Here is a 25,855-nt window from a genome sequence, read left to right on the forward strand (position 1 = left end):
GTCAAATATTTAAGACTACAAAGGTCTATACGCTTTTAGTTCCCCCACCACGTTTCGCATATCCAATGGGCTAGGTTGAATACTTAGGGCGTGTTCACACTTTGGTCTCGGCGAGGCGATTCACAATGGAAGTGTAGGCGAGCCCTAACGCCCAGGAGACTTCGTGCCCGTTGACTTTCTTGAACAACTGGTAAAAAAAAATGTTTTAAAAACATTATTACATTCTGTCGAGCGATAAATGTCATATAACGATGAGATGAGAGCATGATGCATTCTTACTACCTATATTTTATCTATATAAATGTGTAACAGACAGAAGCTAAAATCGATGCAAGCGAATCGTGGGCTACATATAGACGGCCGAGCATAACGAGGTCGTATAGAGATACGAGGCTGGCAATCCTTTTTTTAAGCCGTTATATATAACTAAGTCTGTCAAATAGAGTACTCACCGACACAGGCGAGTGGTCAGACATTTTATACCCTTCTTTTAAAAGCGCCAGTCAAAAGCTGAGATCGACGCAGGAAAAGGGTTGACTAAATTAGGCCAGTTACACTGGTAACTGACCTACCAGACGTGTTAAAGTAGACGGCCGGACGAAGCGAGGTCGTATAGGTACACGAGGCTGGCAAGCCCTTTTCAAACCAAAATAATGCTATAGAATACGTACCGACACAGGCGAGTGGTCTGGTATTTTATACCCCTGCTGTAAGAGCGCCATACAGAAGCTGAGGTCGATTCGATCGAGAGATTACCGGCGGAGTGCGGAATAGATATAGACGGCCGAGCGTAGCGAGGTCGTACAGGGTCGATATATAGAACGAAATCTGCCAAACATAATAATATTACTTATCGACACAGGCCACTCGATCTGGTATTTTATACCCCTGTTGTAAAGGCGCCAAACTAAAGTCGAGATCGATGCAGACGGACGGTGGACTAAATTAGACATTATATACCGGCGGAGTAGATATAGACGGCCAAGCGCAGCGAGGTCGTATAGAGACACGAGGCTGGCAAGCCCTTTTCAAACCAAAATAGTGCTACAGAACGTTTTATACCCCTGCTGTAAGAGCGCCAGACAGAAGCTGACGTCGATTCGATCGAGAGATTACCGGCGGAGTGCGGAATAGATGTAGACGGCCGAGCGTAGCGAGGTCGTACAGGGATACGAGGCTGGTAATCCTTTTTCAAGCGGCTATATAGAACGAAATCTGCCAAACATATGACTTACCGACACAGGCGAGTGGTCAGGGATTTTATACCCCTGCTGTAAGAGCGCTAGACAGAAGCGGAGGTCGATGCAGACGAATGGTGGACTAAATTAGAGATTACCGGCGGACTAAATATAGACGGCCGAGCGAAGCGAGGTCATATAAAGATACGAGGCTGACAATCCTTTTTCAGGTGTATATATACAACAAAATCTGCCAAATATATTACTTACCGACACAGGCGAGTGGTCAGGGATTTTATACCCCTGCTGTAAGAGCGCCAGACAGAAGCTGAGGTCGATGCAGGCGAAGGGTTGCTCCACGTTGCTGGCGCCGCACGCCCGCAGCGCCCCCTGCCGGTACGCGGACACGGATATAGTGCCGCCTTTCATCACGTCTACAAAAGAAAGGTCAAATTTAAGTAAATGTAAGGGTGAATAACCTCTCGTGGGTCAAGATGCCTCGACATGGCGGCCGCCATCTTTAGTAGGGTCGGGTAGGAATCGGTGACTCATGCGGGTACATTGGCTCGCGGTTATATTTCCTATACAGAGCAGCAATATCTATCCGTCTCTTTCATTTTCCGGGAGCGGTTGACTGACACCCAAACGCGTACGAACCAGTCTCCCGCATGCTCCGGCGCGAGTTAGTTGTGCAGTGAGTGATTTTCGGTTCTTGTGAATAAAAAAACACTTTTTAAGGTAAGTTACATGTATTTTAAACTATTGAAAACTTGACGCCTCGCGGCTGCGCGCCGCACGGCCCGAAAATAAAATTTAAAATTTGCGTTGCCGCTCGAGGGGCTAAGGGTGCAGTTACATGTTTTGTTCCAACTGTTTGTTTCATGAAATTCATCATATTCGGAGGATTCAGGACACATGACGAAGATTGATCTGGAGGGAGTGGAAGTTAAGGAAGTAAAGAGACTCCCACACTAAATTTGTAGGTACGGGAGCGCGAGGTGGTATATGAGTTCATTGCTCACAAAGTCACTACGGCGGCGGCACAGAATAAGTAATAGTATTATCATACAGAACGGCCACGCACCGCCCCGCCCCGACTCGGATTACCACGCCCCGCGACATGAATCTGGCGGACTTCTGGCATGCTCTCAGTAAAGCGACTTACGCACACATACACAATGACGCGTGTACAGACGTGCCGCGCACACATATAAACGCAAATGATCTTTGATGTATGGCGTGTCCGCCCTGTGGCGGCGGCTACCTCGTAAAAGAGGCTAATGGCGGCTACTTTGCTCATAGGCGGGCTCTGCGGCTCCCATCAGTCCAGCGTGGCCTTGACATATGAGCTATTTTGTAGCTGCGCATACTAGTAGTTAGAGAGGGTTGAAGTCAGAGTGGGATAGATATATGTACTCACCAATAAGTCCAGCGTCGGCAGCCACCTCGTAGAAAAAGCTCATGGCGGCCACCTTGCCTTTGGGCGGGCTCTGCGGCTCCCAGTCCAGCGTGGCCTTGACATATGAGCTATTTTATAGCCGCACATACTCGTAGTTAGAGAGGGAAGATATACTCACCGATGTGGTCAGAGTGGGATAGATATATGCACTCACCGATAAGTCCAGCGTCGGCAGCTACCTCGTAGAAGAAGCTCATGGCGGCCACCTTGCCTTTGGGCGGACTCTGCGGCTCCCAGTCCAGCGTGGCCTTGACATATGAGCTGACTATTTTGTAGCAGCACATACTAGTAGTTAGAGAGGGTTGAGGTCAGAGTGGGATAGATATATGTACTCACCAATAAGTCCAGCGTCGGCGGCTACCTCGTAGAAGAAGCTCATGGCGGCCACCTTGCCTTTGGGCGGGTTCTGCGGCTCCCAATCCAGCGTGGCCTTGACATATGAGCTAACTATTTTGTAGCAGCGCTCGAAGGCCGCTTCACGCTTCATGTTGGCTGGACGAGAGGCACCGCTGAAAAAAAAACATGTCACCACTGTGGCCAAGGTAGAATAGTTTATTGGGCTCTGGAGACTACAAAAACTTAGTAATATTTCATCATTTTGATCAAAGATAAAAAAAATCCTGAAAAAATAATTGATAAACTAGGGAGAATTACTTTTGAATAGTGATTGATTATATTTTTCACTTTATTTTAGGCTTCTGGTACCCTGACCTCGTTACTCTCGAGTTTAGGTACTTTAAATATCTTAGACAGAATTCCCTTCCCATATTTTTTTGTATTGCTCCTAAATGAATTTAGGAGATATAATATGGGTGAATCAACTTCTTCTTGTCATTCGTTGCCATTGTTTCGTCTCTTGGGTCACTTTTAAAACCCTGGTTTTATGCTACAACAGTTCTTCTAACAAACTGTGCTGATAATGTCCCCTGGTTGACGGGACCGAATACCAACAAGAAATAGTTGATCTACCCATACGCATACATGTAACATTAATACCTGATAGTGTATTCCACATTAGCATACGTCCACTTCTCTCCCGACACTATAGGCTCGACACACACCGACGTGATGTCCAGAGAGTGTGCCGGACACCGTTTTGAAGATATAACATACCTGATAGTGTATTCCACATTAGCATACGTCCACTTCTCTCCCGACACGATAGTCTCGACACACACCGACGTGATGTCCAGAGAGTGTGCCGGACACCGTTTTGAAGATATAACATACCTGATAGTGTATTCCACATTAGCATACGTCCACTTCTCTACCGACACTATAGGCTCGACACACACCGACGTGATGTCCAGAGAGTGTGCCGGACACCGTTTTGAAGATATAACATACCTGATAGTTTATTCCACATTAGTATACGTCCACTTCTCTACCGACACTATAGGCTCGACACACACCGACGTGATGTCCAGAGAGTGTGCCGGACACCGTTTTGAAGATATAACATACCTGATAGTGTATTCCACATTAGCATACGTCCACTTCTCTACCGACACTATAGGCTCGACACACACCGACGTGATGTCCAGAGAGTGTGCCGGACACCGTTTTGAAGATATAACATACCTGATAGTGTATTCCACATTAGCATACGTCCACTTCTCTCCCGACACGATAGGCTCGACACACACCGACGTGATGTCCAGAGAGTGTGCCGGACACCGTTTTGAAGATATAACATACCTGATAGTGTATTCCACATTAGCATACGTCCACTTCTCTCCCGACACGATAGGCTCGACACACACCGACGTGATGTCCAGAGAGTGTGCCGGACACCGTTTTGAAGATATAACATACCTGATAGTGTATTCCACATTAGCATACGTCCACTTCTCTCCCGACACGATAGGCTCGACACACACCGACGTGATGTCCAGAGAGTGTGCCGGACACCGTTTTGAAGATATAACATACCTGATAGTGTATTCCACATTAGCATACGTCCACTTCTCTCCCGACACGATAGGCTCGACACACACCGACGTGATGTCCAGAGAGTGTGCCGGACACCGTTTTGAAGATATAACATACCTGATAGTGTATTCCACATTAGCATACGTCCACTTCTCTCCCGACACGATAGGCTCGACACACACCGACGTGATGTCCAGAGAGTGTGCCGGACACCGTTTTGAAGATATAACATACCTGATAGTGTATTCCACATTAGCATACGTCCACTTCTCTCCCGACACGATAGGCTCGACACACACCGACGTGATGTCCAGAGAGTGTGCCGGACACCGTTTTGAAGATATAACATACCTGATAGTGTATTCCACATTAGCATACGTCCACTTCTCTCCCGACACGATAGGCTCGACACACACCGACGTGATGTCCAGAGAGTGTGCCGGACACCGTTTTGAAGATATAACATACCTGATAGTGTATTCCACATTAGCATACGTCCACTTCTCTCCCGACACGATAGGCTCGACACACACCGACGTGATGTCCAGAGAGTGTGCCGGACACCGTTTTGAAGATATAACATACCTGATAGTGTATTCCACATTAGCATACGTCCACTTCTCTCCCGACACGATAGGCTCGACACACACCGACGTGATGTCCAGAGAGTGTGCCGGACACCGTTTTGAAGATATAACATACCTGATAGTGTATTCCACATTAGCATACGTCCACTTCTCTCCCGACACGATAGGCTCGACACACACCGACGTGATGTCCAGAGAGTCGTTGCCGGACTCCGATTTGAAGATGCCGTGACGAGCCGCGTACATGCCTAGGCCCAGGTAGCTGGAAATATTTAAAAAATATACTTTATAGTTAGACCAAATTAAATTATAGTATTTTATGCAACCGTTGTTTAAAAGAGGTCAAAAAAGGCGAGTGGCGTGAGTAACAATTTGAGGCGAAGCCGAAAATTGTTAATAAAGACGCCACGAGTATTTTTTGACTCAGTTAAACAACGTTGCATACAATATTTTTTCTACGACCAAACACTTACTTTGAAATAAAATTGTAAAAACAAATATTTTAAATTCAAGAATTAGCAAAAATGGAGGGTACGGGCGGGAAAAGAATGAATTAATAAATGAAATTAAAAAAAAACATGTCTGTGGTTCACTTATTTGTCAGAGATAGAAAAAGGGGTTGGCAAGAATGTATTTCAATCAATATTTTTTAAGTTGTCACTACACGAAGTATCGTAAAATCGCCAAAAAGATACTGCGTGTATGCACAAATTCTTTTTTGGGGAATAGACTAAAGACGTCTTGACAACTATAAGGTAGGGTTTTAAAGGTGTGTGCACGGCCCTTTAAATGGCAAATAAAAGTACGGGAGTAGAAAAAATAAATAAATAAATATTTATTCAAAAGGACAAGTTATTTAACAAAAAAAAGGTTGGTGCCACTTTTTAAGTATAAAAATACCTGTGTCAAAAGACACCGCTCCTCCATAGAGATTAACTAACTAATTACGGCTCAGCGACCCAAAAGCGGCGGCCTTGGCCTCCGAAAAGATAGCACACCACTTTTCCCGATCCTGCGCCGCGATGTTTAACATAATTTTAATTACTTAAGTACTAGAGGGGAGATGGCGATGGATGGGTGGCAGCGATTTGGATAAGGTAAATGCAACTATGGGGTTATTGCGTCTCTCCGTTCTTTCTCGAATACGATTGGTCGAAACGCCCTCTACTATGCAACGTTTCATGCCTGAGCTACTTGGAAATGAAACGTTGCATACAAGAGGGCGTTTCGACCAATCGTATTCGAGAAAGAACGGAGAGACGCAATAATCCCATAGTTGCATTTACCTCACTTGAGGAGAGACGCAATAATCCCATAGTTGCATTTACCTCACTTGACCTTATCACAGACTGTGCAAGGGTAATTTAAGCGTCATAATTTCATATAAGTTTGACGTTATAATATACGACGACCAGGTTAAATGTACCTGTGCGTGTATACGGTGAGGTTGGCAGAGCTGGTGGGCACGAGGTGTAGATCCTTGGCTAGGAACTTGGGTGTATCGTGTGGGGACAGCTGATACGTAATCTGCGTGGAACCCCCGCCCAAGTCTAGGGCTGCCATAGTCTCACCCTCCATTATATCTGGAAAAAAAATAATGTGACAAACCAATTTTGTCAGTAGCAGAAGATTAAAAATCCTATAGGTATATAATACAATACAATACAAATACTCTTTATTGCACACCTCATTACAGAAAACAATACGGATAATACAGGAACAAGAGGTCAAACAACAGGCGGTCTTATCGCTAAAAAGCGATCTCTTCCAGACAACCTTTAGGTAGCGGAAATTAATAAATTTATGTCATGTCAGTAGGTGTTTCATATTCAATATAAGAATTTTAGCACAGAAAAACACAATACTATATATATATAGGTATACTTGGTCAACTGGATCTTGACAGTAGAAAAAGGCGGCAAATTTGAATTTCGCGCCTTTTTTTACTGACAAGATTTGGTTGACCAGCTATACCTACTCATTCCTTTCTTTAGAGTTTAAATACTTGCATAAGAAAAATGCAGTATGATTCGGGCTGCGTAAGTACAGTAGAGTCCGGTTATAACGACGCCCAAGGGACCGCTGATATTACGTCGTACTAACCGGACGTCGTACAAAACGAACTGCCAATTTTAATATATTTTTTTAATAAAATAATTACGTCATTTTGTATTTATGAATACTTATCCGACAATAAAAGAAAAAAGAACATTTCCTTTAAAATATTTATTTACGTTAGTATTACAACACTTTGTCTTAAATGGAGTGACTTGTGTGTTTAGAAGAAGCCACTTTTCAAGGTACGCGTAGTCAACTCACTCGTCATCCGCAAATTACTCGAATCCCGTAAAATAAAAAGTCCTAATTCTTGAGGATCTAATCCAGCTGACGTTGTTTTATCACACAGTTCCTATGGCCATCTCCTGTGTCCATAGATCAGCTCGAAGGTACCTACATACCAGAATATTGCATTGTACCTAACTTATGTACATAATTATGTATGTGAAGTTTAAGCTCAATTGAATAATGGGAATTGGGTTTTATTTAGTTTGCAAGATTACGAAAAGTCACATGACTATTTCATCTTGTTGCGTATAGGCAAAAGGGGGAGGTGAGTTAGGTGCGCGGGACGGAGTAAGCTTCTTACCAACTATTTATTTGTAAAAACTACGTCGCTCGTCGTTGTAACCGGACTTGACGGACGGATTTTGAGTCAATTTCGGTCGTTAAAAGCGATCGGTCGTTATAAGCGGAGTCGTAATAAACGGTTGTACTTTCATAGTAGCTCATACTAAAATCAAACAAGTGCCTATACTTACGTCGCTATAAGCGGTTGGTTGTTATATGCGAAGTCGTACTAATCGGACTCTACTGTATATCTAACATACTATATCTAGGGGCAAATACCTAATAGGCTGTTCATAACATAAATTACGTCATCTATTTTTGACGATTTTGACCCCCCCCCCCCCCCCCTTCCTCCTAAAATCATCCAAAAATCATGCTTCGAATGACCCCGTTTCCTCCTACGTTATGCTACCATCATCTTATCGTACAGACCCCCCCCCCCCCCCAATTTGAAATGACGTAATTTATGAATAGCCATTATGTCCAAAAAGTTAGAAAGGATTGTATATTTTTTCTATATTGTCTAACTTATAAGGGACAGTAGTAATAATGGGGTTGGCCGGTCGAAGTATTTAGCAGATGGCGCCATCATAGCTTGCCCTGTCATTCCCTAGAATTGAGTTTTTTTTAATGCTCTGGATGCCAGCCAGCCAAATCGCATAGAAAAAGGGGCAAGCTATGATGGCGCCATCTATGCAAACCTTTGACAGTTGCCAACCAGGGATGTTGCGGATGCCGATTTTTTGACATCTGCGGATGCGGATTTTTAAAGGCTCACATCCGCGGATGCGTATGCGGATGCGGATGTCAAGATAGATACATAAAAAAGCGGCCAAGTGCGAGTCGGACTCGCCCATGAAGGGTTCCGTATTTAGGCGATTTATGACGTACAAAAAAAAACTACTTACTAGATCTCGTTCAAACCAATTTTCGGTGGAAGTTTACATGGTAATGTACATCATATATTTTTTTTAGTTTTATCATTCTCTTATTTTAGAAGTTACAGGGGGGGGGACCCACATTTTACCACTTTGGAAGTGTCTCTCGCGCAAACTATTCAGTTTAGAAAAAAATGATATTAGAAACCTCAATATCATTTTTGAAGACCAATCCATAGATACCCCACACGTATGGGTTTGATGAAAAAAAAAATTTTGAGTTTCAGTTCTAAGTATGGGGAACCCCAAAAATTTATTGTTTTTTTTCTATTTTTGTGTGAAAATCTTAATGCGGTTCACAGAATACATCTACTTACCAAGTTTCAACAGTATAGGTCTTATAGTTTCGGAGAAAAGTGGCTGTGACATACGGACGGACAGACAGACGGACAGACGGACAGACGGACAGACGGACAGACGGACAGACGGACAGACGGACAGACAGACAGACAGACAGACAGACAGACATGACGAATCTATAAGGGTTCCGTTTTTTGCCATTTGGCTACGGAACCCTAAAAACGTCAAATACATATAACATTTTAGTAATTTTTATTTCAAAAAACCGGCCAAGTGCGAGTCGGACTCGCGTTCCAAGGGTTCCGTACATTAAGTCCCACTCACGCTTGACTGCTCATTTCTAATAGTTTTTTTTGGCTAATGACTAAATTACCTAGCAGTCAGCAGTCTAGCACTACGCCGATGCTAAGACGTTCCTGTACCGACCTGTTCCACATCCGCATCCGCATTAAACTCCGCATCGATTTTATGCGGATGCGGATGTTGAAAATAATGCGGAAGTTCCGCGGTTGCGGATGCGGATATTCGCAACATCCCTGTTGCCAACCCCGTTAAACATGTTACTTACTGTGGAGCAGGTTAATGGTGTACCAGATGAAGATGCCCTCATCCGCGGGATCCATAATCTCTATACCAGCGCGCGTGTCATACCCCAGCCTGCAACGATATACATTTTTAAAATCTTCCGCGTTAGTGTAAGGCCTGAGTGGACGCTCGAGTTGTGCGTGCAGCGGGGCGGGGCGTGCGGCGTGCATGTTAAACAAATGCAAGCGTATAGGAGCGGCCTTAGTGCACGCTGCTCGCATCACGCGTGAGCCCACAGCCACGCTGCACGCCCCGCCGAACGCTCCGCTCCGAGCGTCCACTCAGGCCTTACACTTACACTTATACACACTCGATACAGGGGTTTTCAAAATGGGGGGCGCGACCTCATTTTAAGGGGGGCGCGGAGCCTCGGGAAATGTGTACACGATTACCTAATACTCCGTTTCCTTGCATCGAAGCGAAAAGGGGGGCGTGGGAACTGCATTTTAGGCAGCAGGGGGGCGTGCTTAAAACAAGCAACAACGGTTTCACTCCGGGATTGCCGATAGAAGTGAAAACACACCTAACACGATACATACGTTTAGCGGAGGTATTCTATTTATTTATTATATATTATTATCATTCTCAAATAAGATCACACTTTTTCATTGACATGTTTATTTACATACTGCCATGACAACGTCAAATTATTTGAACATAGGTAAAGTCTTGAAAAGGAGTCCGCAACATAAATGTCAAATAACATTGAGTTTTTCTTTATTGATTTAAATGCCATCTAAATTATGAGTGGCCACCTTACGGGGCTTACGGTCACGTGATCGCCTTACGCCCCTTACGGTCACGTGATCGCCTTACGCTGTCTCGAGTTTATCATTTTTTCCCCACCTCAAAAAGTGCCCAGCGCCGCGAAGGAAGTTTTCACTTCAAAAAGTTCCCCTGGTTTATCGTCATGCTTACACGAAACACGAAAATAAATATTTATTGCAATAACAACACATTAAAAGAAAATAATTCCAAATTAAATGTTGAATTTTAGTGGCATTTCTAATTTGGATTTCTCAAGCGTTTATAATAAGATAAATGTGTACTCACTTGCCGACTGCATCTGAAACGGACGCTAGCAGCTTCCGCGCCTTTTCCTAGACAAACACAAATGGTTCCTGTCAATAACTATTAAACGCCATTAACTGCTATTAAATTAAAAAATTGAAAACCCCTACACATTATGCCAAAAATCCATTACGCCTTACGTCATTTTGGAAAACAGCTGATAAGTACTCTTCCATCTGCTGGATCGATTTTTAGGGTTCCGTACCCAAAGGGTAAAAACGGGACCCTATTACTAAGACTCCGCTGTCCGTCCGTCCGTCCGTCCGTCCGTCCGTCCGTCCGTCTGTCACCAGGCTGTATCTCACGAACCGTGATAGCTAGACAGTTGAAATTTTCACAGATGATGTATTTCTGTTGCCGCTATAACAACAAATACTAAAAACAGAATAAAATAAAGATTTAAGTGGGGCTCCCATACAACAAACGTGATTTTTGACCGAAGTTAAGCAACGTCGGGCGGGGTCAGTACTTGGATGGGTGACCGTTTTTTTGCTTTTTTTTTGCTTGTTTTGCTCTATTTCTTGTTGATGGTGCGAAACCCTCCGTGCGCGAGTCCGACTCGCACTTGGCCGGTTTTTTATTATCAAACGTAGCTAAGAAACTTGCTTTCACGTAACAACCTCATCGAATTCGGTCCATCCGTTTGAGAGGCACGATGCCACAGACAGATAGACTCCAACGGATGGACAGATTCCGATACGGTTCTTTTACATGATAGCGAGTTTTCTTGCGGTGGTTCTTAGCTATGTTTAATAAAAACCGATCCAGCAGTTTGAACGGTATCAGCTCTTTTCCAAAATGATGTAGGGGATTTTTGGCGTAAATTAATTTTGAAGGCATAAGGCACAGACAAGACATCCTCTAGACATAGCATAGTCGCGCTACCCCCTCTGCCACACATACGGTAGCGTTACTCCATCTTCGAGTCAATCCCGTGCCGTGATTGGTCAGTGTCTTTGAACGGACCAATCACGGCACGGGATTCGCTCACCTCGTCCCCCCGCATCCCCGTATTTTTGGTAGCATCGGTTTCATGAAAGAATTGGCCTAAGCTCAGTCTAGAGGTTGGATTGTCAGTGGCATAAGGTAACCGTACTAGTGCGAGACGCGTTCCCAGTACACGTCATCTCAAAAACTTAAGTCATTCTAAATAGAGGTGACAGCAGGGTGTCATCTATTGGGCATTATCTTGGGCACTATGATAGTTTTAATCGATCGATTAGTTTTAGTGATAATCGTATTCCAAAGGTCAATAATAAAATTATGGATAAAAGTGCCTACATTGCAGCAATAAAAGTTTTTAACAAGTTGCCTGTTGAAATAAAGTCTGTTGAAAGTAAACAATTCAAAACCATTTTAATAAAATGGCTTCTTAGTAGAGTCTTCTACAGCATGAAAGAATTTGACGATTATGATAATAATGTATGCATGTATTAGTTTTGTTATTTAGTTATAGGTTAGTCATTAATATATTGTACGTCCGTGATGGATAGACTGTTGGTTCCCAATTGTATTATGTCAACATCTTTATACACAGTTATACAATAAATAATATCTTATCTTATCTTATCATTAGCATGTCGAGCACTAGTCCGTTTACCTTATAGCCTAGGGGCCTAGGGGGTTTTAATTATTTCTTTAAAGTTATAATTACAAATACCTGTGGCAGTAGTCGAAGGCCCGCTGTAGCCCGAATTATAAGTGGCGTGCTGCGTCTCTTCTCCGCTGGCGTTAGAAACTCCGCCTTCTTGATTAGCTGCACTATTGTGTCCGCGCCCTAAAATATATCAACACTCTGTTAAACGATGGGGTTGGCAACTGTAAAAGGTTTGCATAGATGGCGCCATCATAGCTTGCCCCTTTTTCTATGAGATTTGGCTTAAAAAAATACAAAAATTTTGCCCTGACTAGGGATTGACAGGGCAAGCTATGATGGCGCCATCTGCTAAATACTTCGACTGGCCAACCCCATTGAACAAAGTATAAAAAATAAAGGCTATCATGACGGCCCCTGAAGTCCCTCTGATCTAACACATGCGATTTCAAAAACCCACAACTTCTACAACAAAACAAAATTTAAAAATCGCTACAGCATGTAACTATAACAATGTTGCCGTAGCTAACTCACAGTTAAATTCGATCAGCTGATCCTTTGCCGCCATCTTGGCGCGAACTATAGCATTAGCATTAGATTTTTTAGCATTAGAAAGAAGGTAAACAATTTTGACGTGTCTTTTTATTGAAAAACACTTTAGAAAAATAAGTCACGGCAAATATGTAACAATTATGAATCATATACGATTGTTTACATTCTTTTACTTTCATAAGTATTCATTACTGATTAAAAAACGTTTTTCAACTAAAAGACATGTCAAGACCGCGTAGTATTTTTCAAATGCTAAAAAAAACGAACTAAAACTGCGTAATCGCCGTGAAGTTCTGCGAGTGTGGAGTCATATTATGATATTATGTCAACGTCGCGATATGTTCTTTTCGCGAAGTCGCGCCGCGATTCGCGCAAATAGTCTGAAAGGGGCTTCATATTTATGTGGGCCATACCTTAGCAGGGTCGTCAGCGAAGGAAGAGAGTCCCGGCTTTGACTGCTCGAAGTACTCCTCCTCTAAATCTAAATTAGGCTGTCCGAATACTGCCAACAAACATACATGATGTGGTCACACTCAAGAGAGCTGTTATGTTACGGTTCATTTAATGACAAATTTCAAAAATACAGTAAGCTGCTGAGGTAATAGTAACCGGGTTAGGGCATACATATTTATAAATTATAAATACATAGACACTTACTACATAGTTAACATAGTCTACATACGATACTGGAATTATCTGAAATGTCATGTAAAATTATGCAACACAAGCCTAGGGATAAATATATAATACATTATAATTAGCTAATAAAACGCATAAATAAAAGAAATTCACATTTTACGTACCTGCAGTTATTACACGTTTTATAACATGCTTTATATTTATTACACGGCCATTCCATAAATTATACATTTGAAAGAATAATGAATATGTGGAATGTGGCACGAAGGATCCTTCTCTTAAAATAAAAAAAAGCGGCCAAGTGCGAGTCGGACTCGCCCATGAAGGGTTCCGTATTTAGGCGATTTATGACGTATAAAAAAAAACTACTTACTAGATCTCGTTCAAACCAATTTTCGGTGGAAGTTTACATGGTAATGTACATCATATATTTTTTTTAGTTTTATCATTCTCTTATTTTAGAAGTTACAGGGGGGGGACACACGTTTTACCACTTTGGAAGTGTCTCTCGCGCAAACTATTCAGTTTAGAAAAAAATGATATTAGAAATCTCGATATCATTTTTGAAGACCTATCCATAGATACCCCACAGGTATGGCTTTAATGAAAAAAATTTTTTTGAGTTTCAGTTCGAAGTATGGGGAACCCCAAAAATTTATTGTTTTTTTTCTATTTTTGTGTGAAAATCTTAATGCGGTTCACAGAATACATCTACTTACCAAGTTTCAACAGTATAGTTCTTATAGTTTCGGAGAAAAAGTGGCTGTGACATACGGACGGACAGACAGACGGACAGACAGACGGACAGACAGACAGACAGACAGACAGACAGACAGACATGACGAATCTATAAGGGTTCCGTTTTTTGCCATTTGGCTACGGAACTCTAAAAAGCCATATAATATCCACTAAATGTATTCCAAAAATGTCAATAAGACAAGTAACTTGCACGTGTAGGTTTTTTGCGTATACACTAGTCGTCAAATGCCAAAGAATTTATTTCAAAGCCATATGACGCACATAATAGTTTGTCAAAGGACTGTCTCATTTCAAACAGAAAGAATCGTACTATATTTGTCTTAGACTAGTACTAGCACCAAAAGAAAATTATAAGTATAGTTTTCATGGTTCTTACTAACTGACGGATTGGTTTGACCAACTATACATACTTTTAGGCATCGGGGTTTTCATCGCACGGTAAAATTATACTAATTATAGTGAGCTATGGAGTCGATAATAACATTAAAATTGAAGTCATATTCATCCTCATACTACATATTTTCCTATATTTCTAATTCGAAAAGTATTTTGAGAAAACATCAACCAGTAGAAACGTAATATTTTTGTTTGGTGAGTTCGCTCCGAATTCCAGAGCCGTTGCCTTTAATATAGTTTATTTATTTCATAATGATAAATTACAGTATAAATTATTCTTGCGCTAATCTATATGACTTTACATTATGGTCGTATAAAGCTTTTATTTCCCATACAAATAATCCAGTAGTTTCAACAATTAGCATAGGGGGAAATTTTCAGGTGACGGATTACCAAGCAGGTATACTGTATTATTCGAAAATGGACTTAAATGTTAGCATGTTAGAACATAGTATTAATAGCCTAGGTAATAAAAATAGGCAATCATTTCGTTTTCATTCATTTGTCCTCGAGAATAGTTAATCAAATATCACACTATAGCACTGTTATCAGGTTTTAGTGTTATCAACACAAGATTTTGTTAAGAAATACATTTTTACTATATTTTTACATGACGCGACCTATTTCTAATCTTACACACACGTAGTCAAAGTTTTATCTATTATATATCATCTATTCAGTCGGTATCACTGATGCATACATATGTATAAGCATCTTTATTAATTACGCGGACCGAACATGAGTCATGACTCACATGTGGAAGTCACCCTGAACTTGTACGCCAGTACTCTGGAGCCCGAAGAGCCGGCGTCTATGATGACCGCGTGGTGGCGCTCGCTCTCGTACCCGAGGCTCTTGGCCAGACCATCGCACTGTGTCTGAACATGACTCACATGTGAAAGGCACCCGGAACTTGTGTGCTAGTACTCTGGAGCCCGAAGAGCCTGCGTCTATGATGACCGCGTGGTGGCGCTCGCTCTCGTACCCGAGGCTCTTGGCCAGACCATCGCACTGTGTCTGAACATGACTCACATGTGAAAGGCACCCGGAACTTGTATGCTAGTACTCTGGAGCCCGAAGAGCCGGCGTCTATGATGACCGCGTGGTGGCGCTCTCGTACCCCAGGCTCTTGGCCAGACCATCGAACCGTGTCTGAACATGACTCACATGTGAAAGGCACCCGGAACTTGTGTGCTAGTACTCTGGAGCCCGAAGAGCCGGCGTCTATGATGACCGCGTGGTGGCGCTCTCGTGCCCCAGGCTCTTGGCCAGACCACCGAACCATGTCTGAACAGGACTTACATGTGAACGGCACCCGGAACTTGTACGCTAGTACTCTGGAGCCCGAAGAGCCGGCGTCTATGATGACCGCGTGGTGACGCTCTCGTACCCCAGGCTCTTGGCCAGACCATCGCACCGTGTCTGAACATGACTCACATATGAACGGCACCCGGAACTTGTACGCTAGTACTCTGGAGCCGGAAGAGCCGGCGTCTATGATGACCGCGTGGTGGCGCTCGCTCTCGTACCCCAGGTTCTTGGCCAGACCATCGAACCGTGTCTGAACAGGACTTACATGTGAACGGCACCCGGAACTTATACGCCAGTACTCTGGAGCCCGAAGAGCCGGCGTCTATGATGACCGCGTGGTGGCGCTCGCTCTCGTACCCCAGGCTCTTGGCCAGACCATCGCACTGTGTCTGAACAGGACTCACATGTGAAAGGCACCCGGAACTTGTACGCCAGTACTCTGGAGCCGGAAGAGCCGGCGTCTATGATGACCGCGTGGTGGCGCTGGCTCTCGTACCCCAGGCTCTTGGCCAGACCATCGAACCGTGTCTGAACAGGACTTACATGTGAAAGGCACCCGGAACTTGTACGCCAGTACTCTGGAGCCGGAAGGGCCGGCGTCTATGATGACCGCGTGGTGGCGCTCGCTCTCGTACCCCAGGTTTTTGGCCAGACCATCGAACCGTGTCTGAACAGGACTTACATGTGAAAGGCACCCGGAACTTATACGCCAGTACTCTGGAGCCCGAAGAGCCGGCGTCTATGATGACCGCGTGGTGGCGCTCGCTCTCGTACCCGAGGCTCTTGGCCAGACCATCGCACTGTGTCTGAACATGACTCACATGTGAAAGGCACCCGGAACTTGTGTGCTAGTACTCTGGAGCAGGGATGTTGCGAATATCCGCATCCGCATCCGCAACCGCGGAACTTCCGCATTATTTTCAACATCCGCATCCGCATCCGCATCCGCATAAAATCGATGCGGATTTAATGCGGATGCGGATGTGGAACAGGTCGGTACAGGAACGTCTTAGCATCGGCGTATGTGCTAGACTGCTAGGTGATATAGTCATTAACCAAAAAACCTATTAGAAATGAGCAGTCAAGCGTGAGTGGGACTTAATGTACGGAACCCTTGGAATGCGAGTCCGACTCGCACTTGGCCGGTTTTTTGAAATAAAAATTACTAAAATGTAATATTTGACGTTTTTTATGGTACTATCTTGACATCCGCATCCGCATCCGCATCCGCGGATGTGAGCCTTTAAAAATCCGCATCCGCATCCGCATCCGCGGATGTCAAAAAATTGGCATCCGCAACATCCCTGCTCTGGAGCCCGAAGAGCCGGCGTCTATGATGACCGCGTGGTGGCGCTCTCGTACCCCAGGCTCTTGGCCAGACCATCGAACCATGTCTGAACAGAACTTACATGTGAACGGCACCCGGAACTTGTACGCTAGTACTCTGGAGCCCGAAGAGCCGGCGTCTATGATGACCGCGTGGTGGCGCTCGCTCTCGTACCCGAGGCTCTTGGCCAGACCATCGCACTGTGTCTGAACATGACTCACATGTGAAAGGCACCCGGAACTTGTGTGCTAGTACTCTGGAGCCCGAAGAGCCGGCGTCTATGATGACCGCGTGGTGGCGCTCTCGTACCCCAGGCTCTTGGCCAGACCATCGAACCATGTCTGAACAGAACTTACATGTGAACGGCACCCGGAACTTGTACGCTAGTACTCTGGAGCCCGAAGAGCCGGCGTCTATGATGACCGCGTGGTGGCGCTCGCTCTCGTACCCGAGGCTCTTGGTCAGACCATCGCACTGTGTCTGAACATGACTCACATGTGAAAGGCACCCGGAACTTGTGTGCTAGTACTCTGGAGCCCGAAGAGCCGGCGTCTATGATGACCGCGTGGTGGCGCTCGCTCTCGTACCCGAGGCTCTTGGCCAGACCATCGCACTGTGTCTGAACATGACTCACATGTGAAAGGCACCCGGAACTTGTATGCTAGTACTCTGGAGCCCGAAGAGCCGGCGTCTATGATGACCGCGTGGTGGCGCTCTCGTACCCCAGGCTCTTGGCCAGACCATCGAACCGTGTCTGAACATGACTCACATGTGAAAGGCACCCGGAACTTGTGTGCTAGTACTCTGGAGCCCGAAGAGCCGGCGTCTATGATGACCGCGTGGTGGCGCTCTCGTGCCCCAGCCTCTTGGCCAGACCACCGAACCATGTCTGAACAGGACTTACATGTGAACGGCACCCGGAACTTGTACGCTAGTACTCTGGAGCCCGAAGAGCCGGCGTCTATGATGACCGCGTGGTGACGCTCTCGTACCCCAGGCTCTTGGCCAGACCATCGCACCGTGTCTGAATATGACTCACATATGAACGGCACCCGGAACTTGTACGCTAGTACTCTGGAGCCGGAAGAGCCGGCGTCTATGATGACCGCGTGGTGGCGCTCGCTCTCGTACCCCAGGTTCTTGGCCAGACCATCGAACCGTATCTGAACAGGACTTACATGTGAACGGCACCCGGAACTTATACGCCAGTACTCTGGAGCCCGAAGAGCCGGCGTCTATGATGACCGCGTGGTGGCGCTCGCTCTCGTACCCCAGGCTCTTGGCCAGACCATCGCACTGTGTCTGAACAGGACTCACATGTGAAAGGCACCCGGAACTTGTACGCCAGTACTCTGGAGCCGGAAGAGCCGGCGTCTATGATGACCGCGTGGTGGCGCTGGCTCTCGTACCCCAGGCTCTTGGCCAGACCATCGAACCGTGTCTGAACAGGACTTACATGTGAAAGGCACCCGGAACTTGTACGCCAGTACTCTGGAGCCGGAAGGGCCGGCGTCTATGATGACCGCGTGGTGGCGCTCGCTCTCGTACCCCAGGTTTTTGGCCAGACCATCGAACCGTGTCTGAACAGGACTTACATGTGAAAGGCACCCGGAACTTATACGCCAGTACTCTGGAGCCCGAAGAGCCGGCGTCTATGATGACCGCGTGGTGGCGCTCGCTCTCGTACCCGAGGCTCTTGGCCAGACCATCGCACTGTGTCTGAACATGACTCACATGTGAAAGGCACCCGGAACTTGTGTGCTAGTACTCTGGAGCCCGAAGAGCCGGCGTCTATGATGACCGCGTGGTGGCGCTCTCGTACCCCAGGCTCTTGGCCAGACCATCGAACCATGTCTGAACAGAACTTACATGTGAACGGCACCCGGAACTTGTACGCTAGTACTCTGGAGCCCGAAGAGCCGGCGCCTATGATGACCGCGTGGTGGCGCTCGCTCTCGTACCCGAGGCTCTTGGCCAGACCATCGCACTGTGTCTGAACATGACTCACATGTGAAAGGCACCCGGAACTTGTGTGCTAGTACTCTGGAGCCCGAAGAGCCGGCGTCTATGATGACCGCGTGGTGGCGCTCTCGTACCCCAGGCTCTTGGCCAGACCATCGAACCATGTCTGAACAGAACTTACATGTGAACGGCACCCGGAACTTGTACGCTAGTACTCTGAAGCCCGAAGAGCCGGCGTCTATGATGACCGCGTGGTGGCGCTCGCTCTCGTACCCGAGGCTCTTGGCCAGACCATCGCACTGTGTCTGAACATGACTCACATGTGAAAGGCACCCGGAACTTGTGTGCTAGTACTCTGGAGCCCGAAGAGCCGGCGTCTATGATGACCGCGTGGTGGCGCTCTCGTACCCCAGGCTCTTGGCCAGACCATCGAACCATGTCTGAACAGAACTTACATGTGAACGGCACCCGGAACTTGTACGCTAGTACTCTGGAGCCCGAAGAGCCGGCGTCTATGATGACCGCGTGGTGGCGCTCGCTCTCGTACCCGAGGCTCTTGGCCAGACCATCGCACTGTGTCTGAACATGACTCACATGTGAAAGGCACCCGGAACTTGTGTGCTAGTACTCTGGAGCCCGAAGAGCCGGCGTCTATGATGACCGCGTGGTGGCGCTCGCTCTCGTACCCGAGGCTCTTGGCCAGACCATCGCACTGTGTCTGAACATGACTCACATGTGAAAGGCACCCGGAACTTGTGTGCTAGTACTCTGGAGCCCGAAGAGCCGGCGTCTATGATGACCGCGTGGTGGCGCTCTCGTACCCCAGGCTCTTGGCCAGACCACCGAACCACGTCTGAACAGGACTTACATGTGAACGGCACCCGGGACTTGTACGCTAGTACTCTGGAGCCCGAAGAGCCGGCGTCTATGATGACCGCGTGGTGGCGCTCGCTCTCGTACCCCAGGCTCTTGGCCAGACCATCGAACCGTGTCTGAACAGGACTTACATGTGAAAGGCACCCGGAACTTGTACGGCTGTACTCTGGAGCCCGAAGAGCCGGCGTCTATGATGACCGCGTGGTGGCGCTCGCTCTCGTACCCGAGGCTCTTGGCCAGACCATCGCACTGTGTCTGAACATGACTCACATGTGAAAGGCACCCGGAACTTGTGTGCTAGTACTCTGGAGCCCGAAGAGCCGGTGTCTATGATGACCGCGTGGTGGCGCTCTCGTACCCCAGGCTCTTGGCCAGACCACCGAACCACGTCTGAACAGGACTCACATGTGAACGGCACCCGGAACTTGTACGCCAGTACTCTGGAGCCCGAAGAGCCGGCGTCTATGATGACCGCGTGGTGGCGCTCGCTCTCGTACCCCAGGCCCTTGGCCAGACCATCGAACCACTGTGACTGGCCCGCGAACAGACCTGCAGACAAAAACATATGTAAACGTAACAAGTAACATCATCATTATCCACTTATCCTGGTCCCGAGCCAATCTCATCCAGAAGTGACCCGCAATCTTCCGAATGTCGTCTACCCAACGAGCCAACGGCTCCAGGCCCGCCCAGCTCTATTTAAGTTTGGTAATGAAGTATCCGACATCTTGCACCTTGGTGCCGCGTCAGATCTCGACATAGACCATAAACTAATGAGGAATTTGTAATTTAATAATAAATAAAGAAATATGACGATGAACAAATAACATATACCAAGGTAACTCTGCGCAGGCTTTATATACATATTTATTTATTTTTAAACTTTATAGCACACATGGTTTATATTAGCAACTTCAACTTTTGGTCTGTCAAAGTTGGTGCTGATTATAGAGAGATTTTATTCTCTAGCCGCCATTGTAGCATTGTATTTTGAATTTTTTACATAAAACATGGAATTCCTGTATCGTAATCGAATGGTATCATCAATATTTATTATTATCATCTATTTATGTACCTGTGATGAACGAATAAAGAATTGAATTGAATTGAAAAATATTCATCATCATCATCGTATAAATCGAAAGACGTCCATTGCTGGACAAGCCGTTGAGGATCTCTACAACATGTCGGGCGCTGTCGTTATAACCTTGCGACGCATGTCGGTTTATGATGAGAGCGCAATGAGATAGAAAGATCGCAATGAGACAGAGATAGACATAGCGATCTTTATTTGCATACCAGTATGTTACATAGGTACATAATGAACCCGGAAGGGTATAGCAAAACATGTTCTTTACTATATAACACTTATTACAACGCGGCTTTTCGAAGGCGGGTGTGACTCAGTCTTAACAAGTCAGCTGTATGAAATTATGATTTATTATTCCAAGCACTCTGGTATGGAAACTCAATTGACTCACGGTAGTCATTGTTAATAAACTAGGCCAAGTCTATGCTTACATGACAAACTTGAATAACTCCATTTTTAATGGTATATTATTAAACAAAACTTGAGACATTACTCACGTAGAGATGAAGACAATGAAAACTTTCTTGTATGTAAACAGTAGCAGTAAACTAAATACTCGGACAGAAGCTTTCTCAAAAACAATAGAAATGGTCACATTCCATTGCAATTTTCAAGTTTATGTGCAAAGTGCGTGGTGGAGGTACTTAAAGCGATTATCACACTCGACTTCATACTATTTTCATCTGTCAAATAACGAATATGCAGTCGAATATGTTTCAGAGATGTTTCATAGCCGCCAGGCATGCACTGTAACGCACAGAATCAATAGGATTCCTGCACAAACTATAGATACATGAGTTAGAAATTTCTAAGCGAGTTCAGAGACAGTAAACAACGTACTTAAATAAAAAATCGTTTATGAACAACGCTACAACTTTTCATGTAGGTAAGTACGTAAATAATAAAAAGCACAAAACGATATGAAATATAAGTTACCAACCTGAAATTAATATAGGCAATTGCAGTAGATTTATTGTAACATTGGACATAATGGACTATATGACTAAGTATACCCTTGTAAGGCACAGATTTATACAAATACAAAAAAAAATACAATTTACTATATGTAGAGCTAGGTACAACGTAGTTACGCGCGTTTATAGCGTTTATTATAGTGTATGAACAAAATAAGGCAGTCAGTTTGTTAAAACTGTTTGAATTGGGCCACACATTTGTAAATTTGATAGTTGGGTGAATCAACTTTTTCTTGTCACTCGTTGCCATGGTTACGTTCTCCTGGGTCACTCTTTAAAACCGGATTTTTAGGCATTTAAATTCACCAAACACGCTTTTTTGTGATACTTATCCATTGGCCTTTGCGTCTATTGCAGACGATTTATGGTGCAAATCGGAGAGGCAATGACCTCTCCAGACTTAACACCGCCTGGGACGGAATTAAGGAAACGCAGGGATGCCCAGCACCTGCATTACCCTCTCGGCTTCACTGTCTTAACCCACAGGAAAGGCGAACCAATACGTGTGGAGGCAGGTCGGCTGCAGGAATCTGCAGCAAAAAGCTGTTTCGTCACAGGGGAGATGGACCTCTTAGCATTGGTTTGCAATCCATCTAGGAGAAGGATACTCCAAAATTAAATCCCGGAATGGAGTTTCCGTAAGGCGCGAGTAGGGTCCAACCTGATACTTATAAAGCCTTTCCATTTAGGGTCGTCTACCAAGCGTGTCAGAAGAAGGTGGTGTACAATGTCTTCTAACAAACTATGCTACTATTGTCTCTTGGCTGACCGGACAGAATAACAACAAGAAATAGTTCTCTTCTCTTCTTGTTGTTAGGTGTTAGGGGCTATATAAGGCTACATAGCCTATGTATCACTGCGACCATATCTGATCTATTGTGATCGCCACCTACTACAACTCTCGATCCAAACCTGCAACTTAAAACAGCTGCAGGATCTTTTTGATCTCGAGAGACTTTAAATCCCCCGGGCTCATTATGTATCTGCCCAGGATCAAGTCACGAGTGCGCATTAGGCAAGGGCACTCTGCGAGGATGTGCAAGGGCGTCTCCTCTGCCTCCATACATAGTCTGCACCGCTCCATGTCACGTTTCCCCATAGTGTGCATGTGCTTATTTAGGCAGCAGTAAGAAATAGTTGATCCACCCAGTTAATAGATTGGCAAGGTCAGATAGTTGGTAGCCTAGTGATAGGAGCGTGCGACTTTCAATCTGGGACGTTGCGGGTTCAATTCCAATGTGTTCTTCAGAACTTATATATGAAATAACATTTGATATTTGGGCATTTTCACTTAACTGTGCACCTTAACGGCCGGTTAACAATCGTTATAAAACTGACGGCAGGCGTGGCTCACTAGTACACACACAGGTAGCTAAAAGTACATCCGTTCGGCCCCAATTTTGGGGAAAGCCATAAGCCGCGCGTGGCGCTGTCGCCACCTAGCGGCCATATCTGTGCTGATTGTAACAGACGCGTTTTGTTAGAGAGTGAGTCTTCTGTACTTAGTACTATTATTTATTCTGTGCTGACGGTCAATGTCAGATCCCATACATTTTGTCAGGAATGTAACGGTTAGACGTTACTGAAACACGACTTAAGTCGCGCTTTAAGGTGCACAGTTAAGTGAAAATGCTCATTTACCAGTAACTTTTCAGTGAAGGAAAACATCATGAGGAAACCAGACTTATTCCAATAAGACTTAATTTCAATGTGTGAAACTTTAGTGTACCTAGTGTAGCATTATTAACAAGGTTGCAAGGAACTTTATAATATGATCAGTTTTTGCCGACATAGCCATGGTAGAAACTTATCTTTGAAATTAATGATGATGGCCGTTATGGCAAAATTACTACTAAAGGTAATTATATTGCAGTTGATAAGGCTGTTGAGTAATGCCTGCGAGTACTGAGAATAACCAATAAATAATGTACCATACCGTATGATTAATAACCATATATTCTATGTATATAAGTACTTAATTGTATATTATTTATATCGTTGTCTGAGTACCCACAACACAAGCCTTCTTGAGCTTACTGTGGGGCTTAGTCAATTTGTGTAAAAATGTCCTATAATATTTATTTTATTTATTTATTATTATACATCGGGGTTTTCGGTGCGGGAATGTTTTACACTAGCCAAATAACAGGTAAAATCTGTAAACAGACGGACAGACAGACAGACAGACATGACGAATCTATAAGGGTTCCGTTTTTTGCTATTTGGCTACGGAACCCTAAAAACAATACTAATTTAACATTTCTAAGCCCATTTGGACCTTACTACCTACGTTTAATTCATAGTTTGGTAATTATTTTACAATAAACAAGGATATAAATACACGAAATCTTTCCCGCACCGAAGACCCTGATGTATGTTAATAACAAACATTTCTTTGAGATAAGTTGAACTTTTGTGTTATGTATTATAGACAGAATGATCACTTCAAACAGTTGACTGGCCCTGACATTTTTAAAACTCAACTCACTTGTAAAATGCCATGCATGGTATAATTTGGGCATTCTGCAAATAAGTTGTTTATGAAATGCCATTCGGCTGAGGCCGTATCAAATATCTAAACACGCCTCTATTGGCAGGGTGTTTTGTTAAGAGTGTGTGTTCAGATATATCTGATGGCAGCTGTACCTATGCCCCATTTAAATGGAACGTGAATGTTTATTTGAGTACCGTCTTGGCTTCAGTACTATTATTCCTTCTGTTGATGTCTGATGTTATTGTCTTTATTAAACACAAAAAGCTCCACATCCGTAGGAATGACCTTAGATAGCCCTACACGTGATCCCCGGGTGGTGCTAAGAGCGCAACAACTTTGGCAGCTGCACTGCCTCTTCAAGATCTCGCAGCTTACTCTACTTCAACAACCAATACTCGATATAAATCTCTGAAATAGAGTAACACAAAAAACCATACGAAAAAAAAAAACACAAACACTCACCCATAAAATATGTCATGCATAGTGCAGCTACAATGAGTAGAATGAATGTCTTCTTGAGCCGTCGCGGAGGCTTCAGAACTCTGTTACTCCGTATGTTGATGTTTGGTGCCGAGCTATCATCTTTTAACTGGAAAATAATAAGCTTATATACAAGACATTTTGTTACGACACCCTAGTATTGTAGATTTAGGAAATATAGGGAGCCCATTTTTAAGTTTTCGCGCTAAAATCGTACCTACATATATAAGTTTAGATCCAGTTTTTGAAGAAAATTTAACTGTTAGGGGAATTGTACCAGAGCAAACAAAAACTGCAAAACAATCTACAATTTCTGTTTAAAGCCACAGAAACTTTATTTAGAATATACCTATTTTGTTTTGTTAAATCAATAACACTTTGACAAATTTAAAACACTCTTTGAGTTATGGTATGGTATATATAATCGCAAGAAATGAATTAGAAACGTTTAACGCTGCCCGGTCGTGAAGACACGCATTAATTATTCCGACTAAAGTGCAAAATTCATTCAATATTTACAATTTGCGTTCGTCAAGTATCAACCAACACCCTTACCTCTAAGTACCGGTAAGTACTGAATTTTCCCATATCGGGCTGACATAAACATCACAACCAGACACTACGTTAAATAATAAATACTGTACATTGAAATTCTAAAATACGTCAACTTTTTGTAACATGATTTCAGCGACTAAAGCCTTTCATAATTAGCGACTGAAATCG

The 25,855-nt window shown here is 44.4% G+C and overlaps 1 protein-coding gene across 1 annotated transcript; it reads right to left on the minus strand.

Annotated features, from left to right (window-relative positions):
- Positions 1 to 25,838, minus strand: LOC134656839 (nucleoside diphosphate phosphatase ENTPD5). Its single transcript, XM_063512365.1, has 12 exons — positions 25,688 to 25,838; positions 25,115 to 25,241; positions 20,500 to 20,643; positions 13,238 to 13,326; positions 12,339 to 12,455; positions 10,661 to 10,707; positions 9,591 to 9,679; positions 6,583 to 6,739; positions 5,272 to 5,418; positions 2,974 to 3,146; positions 1,449 to 1,612; positions 1 to 187 (listed from the first exon to the last, which is right to left on the minus strand). The coding sequence occupies exons 1-12, from the start codon at positions 25,718 to 25,720 to the stop codon at positions 95 to 97; spliced, it is 1,380 nt and encodes a 459-aa protein (XP_063368435.1). The 5' UTR covers positions 25,721 to 25,838; the 3' UTR covers positions 1 to 94.
- Positions 25,839 to 25,855: the final 17 nt, after the last annotated feature.

This window comes from Cydia amplana, chromosome 19 (assembly GCF_948474715.1).
Source record: "Cydia amplana chromosome 19, ilCydAmpl1.1, whole genome shotgun sequence".
NCBI lineage: Eukaryota > Metazoa > Arthropoda > Insecta > Lepidoptera > Tortricidae > Cydia > Cydia amplana.